Source organism: Penicillium macrosclerotiorum (assembly GCF_028827735.1).
Source record: "Penicillium macrosclerotiorum strain IBT 26536 chromosome Unknown utg000007l_segment0_segment0, whole genome shotgun sequence".
NCBI classification, from domain to species: domain Eukaryota; kingdom Fungi; phylum Ascomycota; class Eurotiomycetes; order Eurotiales; family Aspergillaceae; genus Penicillium; species Penicillium macrosclerotiorum.
Window position 1 is genome coordinate 913,882 of NW_026643086.1, and position 17,311 is coordinate 931,192.

At 52.8% G+C, this 17,311-nt stretch overlaps 5 protein-coding genes across 5 annotated transcripts; 2 read left to right on the forward strand and 3 right to left on the reverse strand.

The window, feature by feature from the left end:
- Positions 1-389: 389 nt before the first annotated feature.
- Positions 390-2,437, reverse strand: N7462_007155 (GID4/VID24 family protein; the record flags this gene model as incomplete). Its single annotated transcript, XM_057078873.1, has 3 exons — positions 390-580; positions 681-2,313; positions 2,414-2,437. 3 exons carry the CDS (start codon positions 2,435-2,437, stop codon positions 390-392), a joined length of 1,848 nt encoding a protein of 615 aa, XP_056931543.1.
- An 810-nt stretch (positions 2,438-3,247) lies between these two features.
- Positions 3,248-4,470, forward strand: N7462_007156 (mandelate racemase/muconate lactonizing enzyme family protein; the record flags this gene model as incomplete). The annotated part of the gene is made up of 2 exons (XM_057078874.1): positions 3,248-3,423; positions 3,495-4,470. 2 exons carry the CDS (start codon positions 3,248-3,250, stop codon positions 4,468-4,470), a joined length of 1,152 nt encoding a protein of 383 aa, XP_056931544.1.
- A 284-nt stretch (positions 4,471-4,754) lies between these two features.
- On the reverse strand, positions 4,755-6,167 carry N7462_007157 (uridine-cytidine N-ribohydrolase; the record flags this gene model as incomplete). Its single annotated transcript, XM_057078875.1, has 5 exons — positions 4,755-5,318; positions 5,534-5,712; positions 5,787-5,991; positions 6,047-6,054; positions 6,110-6,167. The coding sequence occupies 5 exons, from the start codon at positions 6,165-6,167 to the stop codon at positions 4,755-4,757; spliced, it is 1,014 nt and encodes a 337-aa protein (XP_056931545.1).
- A 251-nt stretch (positions 6,168-6,418) lies between these two features.
- N7462_007158 (PXA domain-containing protein) lies at positions 6,419-10,517 on the forward strand (the record flags this gene model as incomplete). Its single annotated transcript, XM_057078876.1, has 4 exons — positions 6,419-6,926; positions 7,037-7,713; positions 7,761-7,873; positions 9,470-10,517. The coding sequence occupies 4 exons, from the start codon at positions 6,419-6,421 to the stop codon at positions 10,515-10,517; spliced, it is 2,346 nt and encodes a 781-aa protein (XP_056931546.1).
- A 1,549-nt stretch (positions 10,518-12,066) lies between these two features.
- Positions 12,067-13,878, reverse strand: N7462_007159 (uncharacterized protein; the record flags this gene model as incomplete). Its single annotated transcript, XM_057078877.1, has 3 exons — positions 12,067-13,222; positions 13,293-13,314; positions 13,428-13,878. The coding sequence occupies 3 exons, from the start codon at positions 13,876-13,878 to the stop codon at positions 12,067-12,069; spliced, it is 1,629 nt and encodes a 542-aa protein (XP_056931547.1).
- Between the last annotated feature and the right edge of the window lie 3,433 nt (positions 13,879-17,311).

Below are 17,311 nucleotides of genomic sequence, written 5' to 3' on the forward strand. Positions count from 1 at the left end.
TCGGGGGATGTACAATATTAGAAGGTTTGCCAAGCGACTAGAAGAAAAGTGACACTTTTTTTCGTGGAATATGGGAAGTAAATAAACCGAGGGGTCCCTAGAGAGACCTTGGGGCCCGAAATATACAGCGTTGAGAAGACTAAGTGACGATGTGAACTCCATCCAGCTATGCAAATGTGAGAAAAAGAAACATATATAAACTGACGACCAAGGAAAGTCATATGAAGTGGTATCCCGAAATTCCCAGAACGCCGAAAAGGAGGCGTAGGCTCCGCAGTCAAGCCTCGTTCCAAGAACTTACAACGCATCCAAAACAGACTGATTCCAAAGAGAGAAGGCAGAAACGAGTATCCAAACGGAGGAAAGATATCCAAATACTGTTGCCCCGCCTATCGGAACGTATACGATGGGCGGATCATTTTCGCCATCTCCGGTTGCAGGGAAAGCTGCTGGTAAGGCGAGCTTCCCGGGTCGTAATATAGGCCATCAATGTGGCCATCGTCACGACGAAGTGAAATATAGTAGAATCCAGAAATTGTAAGACCCTGCCGGGAGTCGGTTGGAGTGATGAAACACCGTTCTAAAATAAAAGTCAGGAACGACAATGACAAGTGTGATCTGAAGACGAAGCTCTAGAGAAATCTCAATTGAAAGGAAGTGGCGCCATGGAACCGACTCACCCTTCCAGCGCATCAAAATCCACCGCTTAGCAAGTTCCTCGGTAACCCACTTTCGACTCACAAGTTTCCTGGCGATCTCGGAGTCGGGAAGATCCTTGAATGGCTGCAACTCCCGCCAGTAGGTGCTGTCGATATCCGCATCCGCCTTGAAATTTTTGGTTTCGAGCGTGTGTTTGTTAAAGTCAATAATTTCACCTTCCAGGAATGTTACAATATGCGCATCGTGGGTAGGCGACGTCTTATCCGGGATATTGTAAGCTTCCATTGTCCCAGACAGGGTCATGTCGCTATAGTTGATATTATGAATCGTAACTTTGACAGGCCAATTCTCGTCTCGGGCATTGGCAAGATACTGCCGTCCATTGGTCGTGATCACATTAATGCGAGTGCTGTCACTGCCGTTGACAATCACAGGGTCGCTCGGTGCATGTGGGCTGGGCACGCGCCGGGATAGGACCGTCGAGCCTGTATTCGCAGCTCGTTGACAGCCCGAGAAAACGACCCCGGGGCGCAGCCAAGAACACGGCGCTGGCGGTGTGATGGTGTTGGTGTCCAAGATGAAATCACTGTCCTTCCATGAGAAGCCTTCTAAGGAGATGACCCCAGTGGCAGCGGCAGAGTTAATGCTCTCCTCAAGGGAGCCAGAGTAGCGGAGACGGTCGAGATAGCCGATCGTGTCTTTCAAAAGGGAGTCGCCCGGGGTGGCCGAGTGCAACTGTCGATGGGTAGCCGCCCGGGCTCGCAATTCGCTATGGGTGAGGTGTCGATGAGAATCCCCGCGAGTCGGTCGAAATCGGAGTCCGCGCGATGAGAAGCCTCGAGTGCGGTCTGCCTCATCGGATTCATCATTGGAACGATTTGAATGCCGGTCCAACAGATAGTTCTCCAGCGTCCGAGTCCGGGCAAGCCTCGGATTTCGCCGAGCCGACTGTAGCAGCGATTCCATCGCGGGAAGTGACACATTATCTACTATTCGAGATCGCGTTGTACTTCGAGATTCATCATCTGACGGAGTCCCTACCCACCGATTGGGCGGTTCGAGCGGGCCGTAATCTTCTGACTGATTTCGTCCATAGAAGTCGCGGGGCAAGGATGGAGTATGGGGTTCTGTAGTCCGTGGGGCTGGAGGAGGGAGCATGCGGCGCGGTCGATTTGACGAGGCACTGCGATATGGGGCGGCGTGGAGGAATGGCTGGACCTGGTCATCATCGGAGTCGTCGCCCCGGCGGTCCTCGTCTTCGTTGTCTGACCCCGGAGCCCATCCATATGATGAGCGAGAGGTCGAGCGGCGGCCATCGTAGTTGGGCATGTCGCCGGGATCGTCGCGATGGCGACGGATGATGGGGATGCGACGGTTGAGTTCGACGGACAGGCGGAGATCATTGGGGTCGTCCAGCTCCATCCGATCCTCGTCTTCCATCGGGAACGGATGCGAAGTTTGATATCGGCGACGGCGGTGCCGACTCAGCGAGGGGAGTAGCGGATTATATAGAAGAGCACGCGATCGCAGGAAGTTCACATTCTCGTCATGGGCGTTCTCACTCTCCGCCAAGATCGGGGAGTTGGGGATCGACGATCTTCTCGACAACGGCTCGGGCGCAGGTGTTGTGGGGGATAAGGTAGGGGTTCCGTGCTAGACAGAGGATTAGTCGGTCAAGGGCCGCTTCATGGAATGGGGACGGAGGGAGAGGAGTCCAAGAGGGGGGTGGGTTCATCGAAGGGCGCAAACGTACAGATGCCGAGTTGGGAGGCGGCATCTCCTCGTGGGGCTGGGTCGTAATCCGCCGCAAGGCTTGACAGCAGGATCGACCGAAGTGGCAGTTGAATACGGAGCACAGGAGTCCAGCAGGCCTCTGTCTGAGACTCGGGGGGTTGGAAGATGCTGGGAATCTCGGGAAACGGGAGTTGGGGACTCCAGAATGTGGAGAAGCGCACAACATGACGTTCCGAACATCCTTTCCGCCGGGTCTAATGCGACAGCATCCTTTTCACTCCGGAGCAGACAACTATATACTTCTATACTCTGGATGTGGACTAGGGACTATGAATGCATCATCATGTTCCTATTGAGCCCCGAGCATTCGAAAAATGGAAACTGGAGCCTCGGAGCTAAGACTCAACGCGGGAAACTCCAGCCCGAGTGAAACATGTCCCAAACAAATTCACACATTCATATTCCCAGGATCGAGTCCGGGGCAGGCAGACACGAAGCTGAGATATAGTCTATAGCTATAGACAATGTGCATTATGCATTGTGCACGGATACCTATACACCCCTCGCCCTTTGTGAGCCCGGATCGTCTGGGTCGAATACCGGGGTCCGACTCTCGGGGCCCCGGAGTCCTCGAGACCCTCGGAGCCAGTTTCGGTCTCGGCGGGACCCATGTTTCTTCGGCAATCCGGTTGTCCATCACCAATTTCCGACGGAGCAACTCCGACATTTGCTCGGCTCGCATGTCCCTCGTCTTGGCTCGGAGATGGGGTGTCCCCCTTCTAATTACCCCCAAGGTGGCCGAACGCTCTTTGAAAAAAAAAAACCCAAGATACTGTGGCAGATATAGTTCACAATGGTCAACATCAAGAGTATTGAATACTTCCGGGTCTTACCCCGATGGCTGTTCGTCAAGGTTACCGACGAGGAGGGACAGTATGGCTGGGGTGAAAGTACCCTGGAAGGCCACACCGAAGCCGTGGAGGGAACTCTGAATGCCTTGTGCGAGCGCTTCCGGGGCTACGAGGCCGAGTAAGTCACCAACCAGCATCAAGCCCACTTTCACTGTTACTGGTTGAGCGAGAGCTGATTTGTCTCTATAGCAACATTGAGCACATCTGGCAGACAGCCTGGCGTCTGGGTTTCTACCGAGGCGGTCCGGTTTTCATGTCCGCCATCTCTGGGATCGACATTGCGCTCTGGGATCTCAAGGGTCGCCGCCTGGGTGTCCCCGTGCATCAACTGCTGGGTGGCAAAGTGCGCAATAAGCTGTCAGTTTACGCATGGATTGGCGGCGATCGCCCGAGTGATGTGTCTGCGGCTGCCAAAGCCCGGCTGGAGCAGGGGTTCAAGGCCATCAAGATGAATGCCACCGAGGACGTCAACTGGCTAGATTCCCCCAGCGTCCTGGAATCAAGTGTGGAACGTCTCAAGGCTGTCAAGGCCCTGGGCTTGGATGCTGCTCTCGACTTCCACGGTCGTCTCCACAAGCCGATGGCAAAGCAACTGGCCAAGGCTCTGGAGCCGCATAAGCCCCTTTTCCTCGAGGAACCCCTCCTGTCCGAGCACCCCGAAGGTATCAAGCAGCTCTCTGATCAAGTCTCATGTCCGATTGCCTTGGGAGAACGTCTCTTCAGCCGGTGGGATGTGAAGCGCTTTTTGGAGGACGCCAGCGTCGACGTCCTGCAGCCCGATATCAGCCACTGCGGTGGTATTTCCGAGCTTCGTCGTATTGCCTCAATGGCTGAGACCTATGATGTTGCTATTGCCCCTCATTGCCCTTTGGGACCTATCGCTTTGGCAGCCTGTATGCAGGTGGATCTTGCGACTCCGAACTTCGCTATTCAGGAAATGAGCATTGGCATTCATTACAACACCGAGGCCGGTGAGTATGATATCACCAGCTACGTCAAGGATCCGAAGGTGTTTGATGTCAAGGATGGCTTTGTCGATGCTTTGAACGCCCCTGGCCTCGGGATTGAGATTGATGAAGAGGTTGTGCGCCGAGTATCCAAGGATACTAAGCCCTGGTTACCCAAAGAATTCTTTGGGCCGGATGGCTCTATCCGCGAATGGTAGAACTTTTATACTCTCTCCAACCTCCAACAAAAAAAAGAATGAAAGAAATCATTGAGACAACCGGAAGTACCACCGGTTCTATACTGTTTAACAGGTAACTGTGTTATATAGAATTCGATGTACAAGAAAACAACTAATAAAGGTGGCTCCTCCGAGAGCGATGCATTTACTTGTATCATCTATAGTATTTCTAGAAAGAAATCTTTTCAAAAAGTTCTGTTGAATATTTCCAATCTATCTATGCGTACCAATCTAGTGAAAATCAAAGGTCTAGAGCTGGAAATCTATGTCCTTGGATCCGTGCATCGCGCACGAGCTTCATTGCAGTCGTCAGCCAACTGCACACATTGGAGAATCATAGTCCAAAACGCTTCAAGGTCGACACCGCGGGGAACAGCCACGCCAGGTCCATCAATAGGTGCCGCAAGAGACCTTCCCAGTTGGCCAGTAGTAGACACATCTTCACCATGACGGCCATCTGTCACGATGCTGAGGGCAAATCGCTCTCCTCCCTTATCATTGAATCTAAGAGCTTGGTCTGGGTGTGCTGCAGCAAATGCAGGGTTCAAGGTCGAAAGGATCACAGCCACTGCAAGTGGGTCATGAAGTGGAGGGCCAGTGGCCAGACCAAATACCTTCTCGTAGGTCGTAGCAAAGAATGTCAGTAACGCATGCAGAATCTGTCGAAGCACTGTTGGTGGCTTCGATGCGTCACTGTTTCCATGCAAAATCCGCGTCTGCACGGCTTGGGATGCGAGCACCTGGTGTGTGAGATCTAGACTAATTATAGTAGTCTTCGGCGCAAGTATCGGGTTGCTGAAAATGGCCTCTGACGCTTCAGGGTCACACTATTATATACGTCAGTCACTCTAACCCCACTGGTAAAATTGAAGGTCACAAAAGACGTTCGTGGATCTGGCGCTCACATAAAGATTGAATTCGGCCCAAGGTGTAACATTTCCAATACGAGATTTTTCACCAGGCAGTCTGCTCATCGGCGCATCCGTAAACCCCCGCCAATCGCACCACCCATGATGCTCAACCCCTGGATGTGCTCCGCAACCTCGGGAAATGTCGCAAATAGTAGAGCAACATTTGTCAAAGTTCCAGTTGCAACTACCCATGGGGTGCCTCTAGGCTGAGCTAGCAAAGCATCTCGCATGGCCAGAATAGGGTTCTTATCGGTTATCGGGGGCTGGGAAGGCATGGGCAGGAGATCAGTTCCATCAAGACCGGATTCACCTGTCAATATATATCAATGAGAATTTTATTTTGAGAAGAGTATATTTGTAAGCACTTCGAGAGGATAGATTTACCATGAATGTCAGGTGCATGGAGAGCAGGACGAGAGAACGGTTTTCGGCTTCCTGGATAGACCGGAATCTCCGGCTTGCCGATGGCCTCTAAAATACTGCCCGCGTTCGCGGTTGTATTCTCCAGGGAAGCATTGCCATGAATGGTTGTAATCCCAAGAAGTTTTAGGGATGGATGATGAGCAGCTATCAGGATTGCAAAAGCATCCTGAACGGAAGAGTCAATATCCTCCAACTATCAGTCGTGATTAAGGGCGACGTACATCATGCCCTGCGAAGCAGAATTAGTATTGATTATTCAACCATAGACGGGTGATTTTACCAACCAGGGTCACAGTCTAGCCACAGTGGAATGGGCTCCACATAATCAACATTTGCTAACATATTCAACTGCTCTAGGGGATTGTTGATGGGGAGAACAGAACAATGGAACCACGTCTCCCCATCTCCCCGCATCCCGATAACGTCCTTATCGGAGCCCTAAGCCCTACTTTCCTGATCTGGAAGCTTCAAATCATCAACTTCGCGGTGACTGCGACAGCTGCGATCTGCCTGAATTCTCAAGGGGTTAGTCTCTTAATTACTCTATAATCCGCCAGAGACGTCTCAGAGAGGTTCTAGGATCTTGCGATGCTATGACTGATCCTATCCGCCCCGGCCTACAGCCGGTCTCCCATCTCAAAGCCGGGCCGACTACCTCGAGCTCCAGGTCTACGGCGCAACCATCCTCGTCCCAGCCACCTCTTTCACGACCTTCCTCGCGATTACGAGCGCAAAAGACCTCAAGTAGGGATGAGCCAATTGATGGGACCAGCGACAAGGCCACTCTCGCCTTGATCAGACGCGTACTCTGCGCGCAAGCGAATAGCCATGGGTCCTCTCCACAGCCTCCGGAAGCGCTGTTGCCTCCTCTTACGAGCTCGAATGACGTTGATCGTCAGCTTTATGCCATTATCGCTATCATAATCAAAGAATTTGTTTTCTCGTGGTACTCGAAGATTACGCCTGATCAGGCCCTCATCAATGAAGTCCTCCAAGTCGTTGCACATTGCACCCGCGCTTTGGAACAGCGAATGCGCCAGATTGATGTCGCACAGCTAGTTTTGGATGAAATCCCAGCGCTGGTGGAGGCACATATACTCTGTAAGACCCGACTTGGCTTGAACATCGTTCATTTGCAACTGCATTGTCAGGGGTGATATCAGATTCGAGAGAAGAAACAAATGCTGACTATTCTGTTACCCAATATATAGCGTACAGACTGGCCAAGCAACAGTCACATCTATCAGGTCTTCCAACGTCGCATCGTGCACTGTACCATGAGTTAAACCCTCATCCTGGTTTATCGCCAGTACCGGATCGTGCCGACCCTGATACAATCAGTGCGCAGACCGATAATGAGGCGGTCTATCGACAACTACTGGCCGGTAGCACTCTCGCCGTTCTTTTGCCTACGGAGGATTTGGAGAATAGCAGCCTGCGTATCCTTGTTCGAGACGTTTTGTCGGACTTGATTCTGGGCAGAGAAGTGGCTGGGAGAATTTGCGAGGGTTGGTTTCTCTGGGAGTCCATCACGAAGGCTACGACAGCGGCATTGCGCCATAAAACTTCAGAAGACTCAAATTCCGCCAGTGATACCTCTGTCAACCGTTTAGAGCGGTTTGGCCTACTTTCCGAAAAAGATGACTCGGCCTCCTCGCCCAAACGTGCCCAATCGCGCACTACGGCCTGGATATGGAATGTTCTTCAGGGGATATATCTTGGTTACGTTGCCTTGCGTTTCATCGCGACGGGACTTTTCCGGGTCGCATCGAACCCTGGCCCAGGGCCAGGATACTCGCACGGGGCCGGTGTTTCATTTCCCGCTGCAACACCGGGACCCCTCTCGAAGGGGGGAACGAGTCACCATCATCTTCCGATGGTGCTCCAGGTAAGCGCCCGATCCTCGACTATCGGGCGTCGTCGATGGTCTCGCAGTTACTGGGCATCTCGCACCGGATGCCATGGTTGTCCGGGCTGCTCGCCCTTGTTCAGCATCAAGTTCTGGCCGGACCAGGCCGGTTGGGTGACACAGGCGGAGTTCTTGACAGGTGAGCTTATTTCTGATATCTTTTGTTTGTCTCATGTTAGCCGGAGTATTTTCTCCCATCCCCTTGCCCCCCTCCTTGTTCAGTACGCCTCCCAGGGCTCGGGCCCTCTTTGACCGCATGAACTCACGACGGTGGAGCAACGGTACGATCTCCGAACTGCGATCTACGAGGTCAAGTGTCACTTGAGCCGGTGGTGGTGGGACGACGAAGCGTCTTGCTCGCATGCCGTCTCGATCACTTGACTCGGGGCGTCTTACCGGTGAAAGATACGGTTATGGTACGGCGTTCGCTGACTGACGGTACGGTCATGACGGGCGGCCGATACGGGCCCCTCGATATCGCGATGCTGGGGCCAGATTGGCTGCCCCGACATGGCCCGAGCGAGGCAGGGGCGTGCAGCAGCAGGGATCATGGGCTGCCCTCTTACCTCTTACCCTCTTCCCCTCTTGACGGGGATACCCACCGTCTCATTTTTCTGGTTACGATAGCGCCGGGGCCCGGCCCTTTCCGTGCCGCTTTCCCTTTTCTTTGTGCGGATCTCAGGGATGAACGGCTGTCGCTACCACTTTGGATGGGACCGTTGACAGTCATGTCAATAAATCTCGAAGAGGAGAGCAACCAAAAAAAAGGGCAAGAGGACCCCCGAAAATAAAGAAAAAAAAGGCTGAGTTTCCGGGGAGCCGAACCAGATGTAAACTCTCCCAGGTGCCTCCAAACCCAACAAACTCTACTTCCACCAAAGAGGGGGCTTCATCGCGCACCACCATCGCGCGCCGATCCCTTCATCACGGCCATCTCGGTGGGCAGATGATGAAGGATGACTTTACTGCTTTGGGGACATGCAGGATGAAGACCGGGGCTTCCGCCGAGGCTAGTGATATTCTCGCAGGGGATCCAATCAACGAAATTCCTAGTGGCGAGAGTTCGAATTTGCATTCTGGCCGAGGTTGGCGCATGAAGCCCGCTTCTTCTCCTGGGGATTTTGTACTTCGTCCGCCAGGTACGGGTGATGCATGATGCTGGGTGACTGGGATTCGACTGGGATGTTCTCCGTACATGGTTACTCGGTACCCGCCAGACTGCAGGATCCCAAAAATCCTACGAGGAGAGGGGGGGGTAACAGGGCAACAGGGCAGCAGAGGCCCCACTACATCGACGATGGTTTCCCTGCTTGGGCAAGCCCGCTAGCCTCTCTCTGTTTTCTCTGGAGGAGCAGCATCCTTGCTGCACACCAATTGCCTGGCCCAAGCTCCTCCTCATGTCGAAGCCGATCGTGCTCCGCCTTGTCGTCCCCCCCCCCCCCCCACTTCGTCCAATGGCCCGTGGACCTGAGAGCTCTCTCGTTCTCTCTTGCGCTCGCAGTGGGCCCTGGCGCGAAATGACCAAGACTCAGCACCGAAGGATTAACGTCGCCGGAAAGCCCCATCTATCCGAGAGAGAGATTGCTCGCTTCTTCTGATTTGCATTTGGTTTTTGGAATTGTCCAAAGTCTTTTTTTTGTCTTTTTTTTCAATTTTCTTTTTGTCATCTGTGGCTCCATTCGAATTCGGCTCCTGAGATGTCATCATAGCTGATCTAGTTGCTGACTCGAAGCAGATTTCTCCGGGAAACCATTGAGGAATATGTCTTGACCCCCACTTTGTTGCCCAACTTACTACTCGTGACAAGGGCTGCGATATTCCCGGCCAACGCCCGCTCGTCGCCCGCGATTACTGAAATCACGGCCCCGACCCTGGTGCCGCAGGTGTCCGTGCTTCCTCCGACCCCCAGGGGAAAACCCACCCTCGTTACGGACCCCGTTGCGCACAGCGCGGAACGAACCAATACCCCTGTTCTTAATAGCAACGCGGTTGGTAAGAGTAGTAGGGCCGGCGGTTGCAGCATTGATCTGACTGGCGGTGATCCCCCACCCACCACATTATCGCCAGAGTCAACATCGTTAACCCCTCCATCTCCGGCAATCGATTCGATCTCAGCGTCAAACAATGCCCCAAACCCCGACTTGGACGGAAGACCTGGCCCCTCTAAGTCGGAGATCGCCGCTATTAAGCGGCGATGTGCAGTCAGCCTTCTCACTGTGGTCCCGCGCAATGTCACACGAACCTTCCTGGGTGTTCCGGCTCCCACCATGAATGATCGTACCTGCAGCGCCACCACTGCGAGTGCCCTCTCCCACACCAACACTTCGCATACCCCACCCTCATCGAGTGAAGAAGGGGGTGGGGGTGTTCTGCGGTCGCCCATACAGGACGCAACGAAATCCTCATCTCAGACGTCATTGCCGACATCGTCCGCCTCAGCCTCGCCTGGGGTCTCAAGTGGCGATACATCCGCCGCGACGCCAGGCTACCCAGACAGATTGCCAAGCAACGAGGCCCCTGTCGGCCCCGACGACCTCGCGCTCCTGGGGGCTATCGAGACCGAGCTGCTCGACCTGTTTGCGGATGAATACTGTAACAAGCACCTCGTCTACGCAATCATCGAGACGGTCTTAGCCAAAATTCTTCCTGAAATAAGAGACCGCAGCCCCCACGAGCTGATGGAGGACCGGGGGCCACGGCCCCCATGTCTGGCTTTTGCGTACAGTAGCGTGGCTGTTCCTGCATTGCCCTTCTGTAACTTTACTTTCTTGCGTACCTCGTGAGTATAGTTTAATGACAGCCGGTTCAAACCTTCGATGATAACGGGACTAGTGTGATTTATTTCCCGGTGATGTGCACGTGGGATTTGTGTAGATTCAGGACGTGTGGATTCGGGATTCAGGGGGGCTGTGAGGAAGTGGGGGGTTAGGCGGAGTCTATAATGGAGTATTGTCTCTACATTTGTTGCTCTGATACGTAGGAGTATGCTGTAATAGGCGTTTTGTTGCCAAAGTGAGGTCCTTTGTTTTTTTTTATCATTATTTGGATTCGTTTTCAATAAGGATCCATCGGCGAGGGTCGGTACAGCCCCCGAGGTTGAAGGGCAACATCGAGAGAGTGGGGAAGGGAGTATAGAAATAGGATTTTGAGAGGTGTTAAAACGGAAATGGAGAGGATATTAATTTGACAGGACGATCGGCCGGGCAGTATCCAAAGGATCCCAGCAAATTATGTTCTTTCCGCGTGAGCGGCCCCGTTTAAAGAAACGTACTAGAGAGAAATAACAAGGGGATCGAGGGAATAGAACCTAAGGAAATTTCGAGGAAGGAGGAAGAGATAATCAAAGGGAACAATTCCAGCGTAGTGGAAAGTGGGGCGTAGTAATGAGAACAAAGCAGGGGCTCAGTGAGAAGTGGGGAGAATGGATAACAAGATGACAGGTGAGGGAAGAAAGGCGTGAAAGGCGAATTAACCAGAACTAGCAACAGACAAGAGAAGGGAGAGAGATAAATGGGTAATAACAGCGAAGGAAGGATGGGGGGAGAAAGCAAAGCCTCAGAATAAAGCACAAGTCAATCAAAACTCCTCAGGAGGAAGACCCCAGCAGGCTCAAATGTGTAGTCCATTGGCCTCCTCGCAAATCAAAAACAAAATCCATGTCCATAGTCCATAGTCCATGTCTCCATATCTCCATATACCATGAAAAGCAATTGGACACGAGTCCGGGCGTGTATGCGTGTGTGGTACCAGCGCCAAAATTCAAACCCCAGGTCAAAGCAATGTCGAGGTCGCCCTCTGGTGGCTGTGTAGTAGCAGTGTATGATATGATTCCCAGTGGGTGTTCTGTGGATATGGTTGTCCAGGTGATAACATCGCCACGAAGCCGGGAGTCAGTGTGGTGGAACAGATTCAGTTTCGTACAATATGCAAAATAAGAATCAAAAATGTGATCCAAAAAATTGAAACCAAAAATAACACGAATATAGAACAGGAATGGGGGTGAGGTAAAGATCCAATGGAGTAAGAAGTCGCCTAGGTAGGGAAATGAAACAAAATCCAAAAACGGAAAGGGGGTGGGGAATCACAAAATCAAGCAGGTGCAAAGGCAAAAACAATTGGAATAGTCAGAATAAATTCCCGAGGCGTCCTCCTACTCCCTGTCGGTAGTAGGATGCAAAGAATCAACCCCACCGGGGCGGTAAGATTTGGGGGCCACGCGATAGGGCGAACAGCCTTGAAAGCCTTCAGACGCTCCCAGTGGAGATGAATAATCAGTCAGAACTTGCGGCCCCAATAGCCTGGGCGATCAAGACACGGGGCCACGGAATAGCCTCAACCGAGATTGTGGATACTCCGCTTCTTACTGACCCGGGGGCCATCATCATGCTCATCAATGCGAGTCAACCCTCCCAACAGGGTGGTCTGTTGGCCTTTGGCTAACTCAAGGCGTTCCATCAATTTCCCGATCGTGACATACTCCTGGGCCGCCAGGCCGGCGGGCTGATGCTGGAAGTAGTTCATGACGAGCTCCAACGCGCGGCGGGCCTCATCCTGAGTGGGGGAGCCGGGGGCGCTAATGGGTGACACCGTGGTGGACTTGGAAAACATCGGGGGCGGTTGCATCGAATTGACCTTGATCTCCGGGTTGCTGCGGTTTCGTTTGATCACATTGGTGGGGTCGAAGCCCTTCATGGCTGGGCGGGATGTTTCGTCCATATCGATGGGGGACTCCAGGATGGCCACCGAGACCGAACCCTCCACCTTGCTTGTTTGCGAGTCATCTGCCGAGAGCAGGCCTGGATCGATGGGGACCAAAGGAAAGGTCTGGCTGCGCGGTCGCGCTCCATTCAAGCCGGAGAGGCGGGATTGACTGGTGGGCGTGAAGGGACTATCCGAGACGAGCGTGGACGTTGGGCTTGTCATCCCTGCGGAGGAGGTCGTATCCAGGGAGGTCGTGCTTTGCGAGTGGCCATGCTGTTGGTATCCGCCCGTTAATTCGGGCAGTGTATCCGACAGCTCTTTCTTCACGCTCTCTTGGCTCCGTGCGGGCGACAAGGGGGAACCAAACCCATGGGACCCATTGGTCGGCGAGGCAGAAGCTGCAGGGGAGCGTCCGGGGCTCTGCACGTCGGTGTTGATGCGCGTTGGGCTGTTGGACCCGCTTCTTCGCCCGCTCCGCCCATCCTGAGAACCTTTGCGTGGCTTTGCGCCCATGAGGCTGTTCTTTTGCTTGAATTTCTCAAGCCAGCTGGTCGTGAGCACTTTGTCCTTGCCTTCGGGACATCCACAAGTACTGGCGAAAAAAAGCGCCTTCTCCTTGATCATCTCGTCATTGAGACGATAACCTTGGCGCTGAAAGTTCCGAGCCCAGTTGGACAGAGCCTTTTCGATGTCGGGAACGCGGCCCTTGGTTCGTTTGATAGGAGACCGATTCCCGTCGTCTGGGTTCAGATACTTTTCTTTTTGGCGGAGAACCTTGGAAACGGTACTATAAGACGAGTGTTAGGGCTACTTTAGTCACGATATCGAAGACAAAGCACTAGAATGGCATTGTTTACCTTCTTTCCACCCCAAACAAAGCTATTCGGAGTATTCGTCAGCAGAAACTCTTTTTTCATAGTGGCTTTTCTTTGTCTTTGTTTTTTGGGGGGGGGGGGGTTGGATTTTTTTTTTTCTTATTTTGCCAATCTTACCTCCAATATCAGTTTGCTTGGCTGTTTTGTTCTCTTCATGGTATAAGCACATCTGTCGACGATCCTCGTCGGTAAGAGTCCGGCGTGGATTCGAGCCACCAGTCGAGGTTTTTCGAACCTGAGGAGGCGGTGCTGTAGGCGATACGGAGGTGGGAATGGGGGTTGGGGGCAGACCCGATTCATGGAAGGGAGATTGATGGGTGAGCATGCTAGGCCACGAGTGTGAGGGCATTGGGAGCGGCATCGAGGCGTATGGCGGCGGTATAGACATTCCGTATGTAGTATCCACCGCCATCAGCGGCGATGGACCATAGTCGAAGCCGCTATATTCGGGCATCGGCGGTGAGTGCTGGGGCGAGGTGAATGCACCTAGCTCGACCCAGGGAGAATGCGCAAAATCACTGTCCGGCGCTTGATGGGTTTCCGTTTCCATGTTGGGGGAATCCTCCATCAACGGCGAAAGCACAGTGCGGGTTTGAGACGCTCCGGCGCGTGGACAATAGGCGCTAAGCGAGGAGATGGGAGAGACGAGGTCAACAACTTTCTCCTTAAAGAAAAAAGCCCCGGCGATGAAAGAGTGATCTCCGGGGAAGTGGGAGACAATGCGACGGATCTAGAGGTGAGACAATGGGAAACAATGCATGTTCCACTACCGCATATACGGTAAACCCAGCAAGCCGTATTCGAACTACAGACAAGAGGGGGGCGGCTCCTTATAAAAGAAGTAGTATCAGCGCGTGTTTCAGATGAAACCGACTGAAGGGGCGAAGTCGTAAGAGAGAAGTCGGCGCGAGTCAGGATGTAAACTAGATACTCGAAGGGGGTTCGGGCCAGGAGTATAACAATGGAGGGAAGGTTGTAGGGAGCGCGCGGCGGGTAAGGCAATGGAGTTAAAAGAAAAAAGGGCGAAAAGCGCACGGCGATCCAAATCCGCGTGGATTGACAGAACGACTTGAATCTCGATTGCAACTGGCACGAGAAGGGCGGCCGTCGTCCGGAGAAATCCATGATAACCTTCTGCCCCCGAGAGGAAATCCAGTCGATCGGCAGCGTGATTGGCCGGTCTGGAGGAAAAGCCCAGAGAGAATCAAATAATCATGATAATAATCAAATAATGATTTAATCGGATTGAGAAATTAGGAATTAAAAATTATTAAAATAGAAAATAAGAAAATCAGAAAATCAGAAAATCATAAAATCATAAAATATAATCGAATATTATAAAATCCGGCAATATTCCAATAATAACAACCCACTATTCTCAGCGGTAATTTCCTACGTCTAGTCTAAGACCCCCCGGTTCGTGGGGAGGGGGCAACGGCGTCTGGTTGGCCCCGGGGCGAGGATTAGATTGCTCTCTTCGATACTTTACAGGAATATTTTACCCTAGTTTACATTATTTTACACGATAGTTGACCTGGTTTGGACTGGGGGGTTGCATCTGCTCGTCTCGTTTCCCTCGGGGCAAAACAGCTGCCCGAGCTGAGCAGGCGAAATAGGCGAAGCAGCGCCGAGCGTCCCCCCCCCCCCCCTCCCCCGAAAATGGCTTGTCTAGGTCGTACGGGTTCGGGTATTACTAGGACAGTGTACGGTATGGAAAGTCAAAACGCGGGAAGCCCGGGCTTTTTCCAGGCGCTGCGGTATCCTTCCCAAGGATGGACGGAATCTAGCTATGGATCTGTCAGGCGCTCTCCTATGCCAATGCTACCAACGTTGGTCTCCGGTTGGGGTTTGTTTTTTTTGACCTTCTCCTTTGAATATGTTGCTTTTTTTTATGTCGACTTTCTTTTATTTCGGACAACTAATCCTTCCCCAGCATACCCGAAATGGCGCTTCACTGGTCGGGGTGCGTAATTATCTAGTTCGGTCCACGATGCGGGATGAGAAGGATGCTATACTATGCCTTGTTATAGCCCCTGGGCGCAAATCCCCTGCGTTCAATTTGGGTACCCAGTATCATCCTGCGAATTCCGACCGAGGCGCTAGAGGACCTTGGAGCGGTGGAATCTGTGGATGGTATAGTCCTACGTATGTATACACACTCGGCTCGGAAGGATGGACCGGCCCATCCTTTTACTACGAGAACCGATTCGTCTCTAGTTCCATACGGGGAGCATCGATGATCCTCTCTGGGGCGTGCGACGGGACCCTCTCTATTCCTATCGGCGTGTCCGTAGCTCGGTGGTATTGTTCTTCGTTTTCTGTCTGGTTCATCTCCCCTAGTGCCCGTCTTCAAAATGCATTTCATGCCTGTTTCTAGGTCCAATTTTGACGGCTGTCGGATCCTTCAGCATACACTGGGTATTTGTCGGACTCCGTATCCACCCTTTTTCGCCCGAGGCTTATAGATGGGAGGGGGCAGAGGCGATCATCCGCGGAGACCGACGCAATGTTTACGGGCCAAAAAGAAAAAAAAATCAAGTCGCGATTCGGAGATGATTTACTGGGGGCCGCAGAGCGGATCAATTGACCACCGAGCCGAACGACCCCATGACATCCGTGATGTGAGGACATAGGCCAGGTTGATCAAATAGTGGAAAGTGGACCGGGGGTGGGAGTGGTAGAAGAGAGACCATAGGGAAAGGGAGGGGTGGAGGAGAGGTAAGGCGGTTGGCGGGATGGAGTATGGGTGCGCCATGAAGCAAGTAATGAGTGGCATGAGTGGACAAGGCGAATTGCGGCGGTGCTCACATCGACTCCGTCATCCTTGAACTATCGTTTCATCCTGTCCCTTTTTGGAATGAAGGTCTCAACGGTCAGTTTACCAAAGCGGCCAAAGAGAATATCGCATCCAAGTTCTGGGCCCATGTGATGTCTCTAGGAGGGGGCACGGTGCACCGCCTCGGGGATTGTAAAGGGTGCGAATAAGAAGCTCGAAGCCGGCTTCTTTTGAATGACTGGGTATACCCTTTCCCCACTGGCGTTCTGCTTCCCCATCTGCATAGCAGACTATTGGAGGGGGGGAAAGGAGTGGCATCGAGCACGGAAGAGCAAATCCCTAGATCGGATGAGTATGAGTTTTGCGGCTTGGTCTGCCCTGTGCTGCCCTGTATGGCTGTGGTTATCACCCAGAAGGGACTACTACCGGATTAAGCCAGTTTGGATCTCTAAAGGACGTGCCGATCTGCATCCTTATGTTGGGCCGGGTTCGTCCGTTGCTAGGGTTAGTTGTTATGTGGGTTGATGAGTTGATGAGTTTGTTTTCTCGCGCGCGCGCGCGTTCTCGTGGTTCCATTGTCCAGAATCCCGAACGCATCGCAGCAGGATAACTCGGCAAATAGGCAGAGGGAGAGTGAAATGGGCACAACGGGCAAATGAGGAGCAGCATGGATCCTTCGCATCTGGGCGAATCGCCCGCGCCCATTCGCCTGGCGGCGATACGAAGTCGATACTTCAATACAAGGTCCGAACATGGTCCCTGGGGCTGGTCCTATCACGGGCCAGAAGTGCCATCTCGGCGAAGAGGGGGAACTCTCCAATGCGTGCTGGGCGCTAAACTCATTCTCAGCCATCGCTTTCTGCGACTCGTTGCTTCGTAGGGCTCCACTTCCACCCTGACCCACTGCGGTCCTCGACGGGCCGGAAACCTTCAGTAAACAAGAATGACAGAGCCGGACCGTACTGCACAGATCGTCGAAAGGCAAGGCCACCCGTGGAGACATGGCACTGTTCAAATTTAGAAAGGTAGAAAGGCAAAAGCTATACTGGGTGGGTTCGGTTCTGGCTGGGGCAGAAGCGATCTAATGAGGCAGAAACAGCGACGAAGAGAGAAAAAAAAAAGGAAGACAATTGCCCTGTCAGGCTGATGGGACTCTCATTCGGTCTTGTCCTCTGATTTCACTAGACAGATGGCGCTATAGGTCCTGATTTGATATGGAATAACC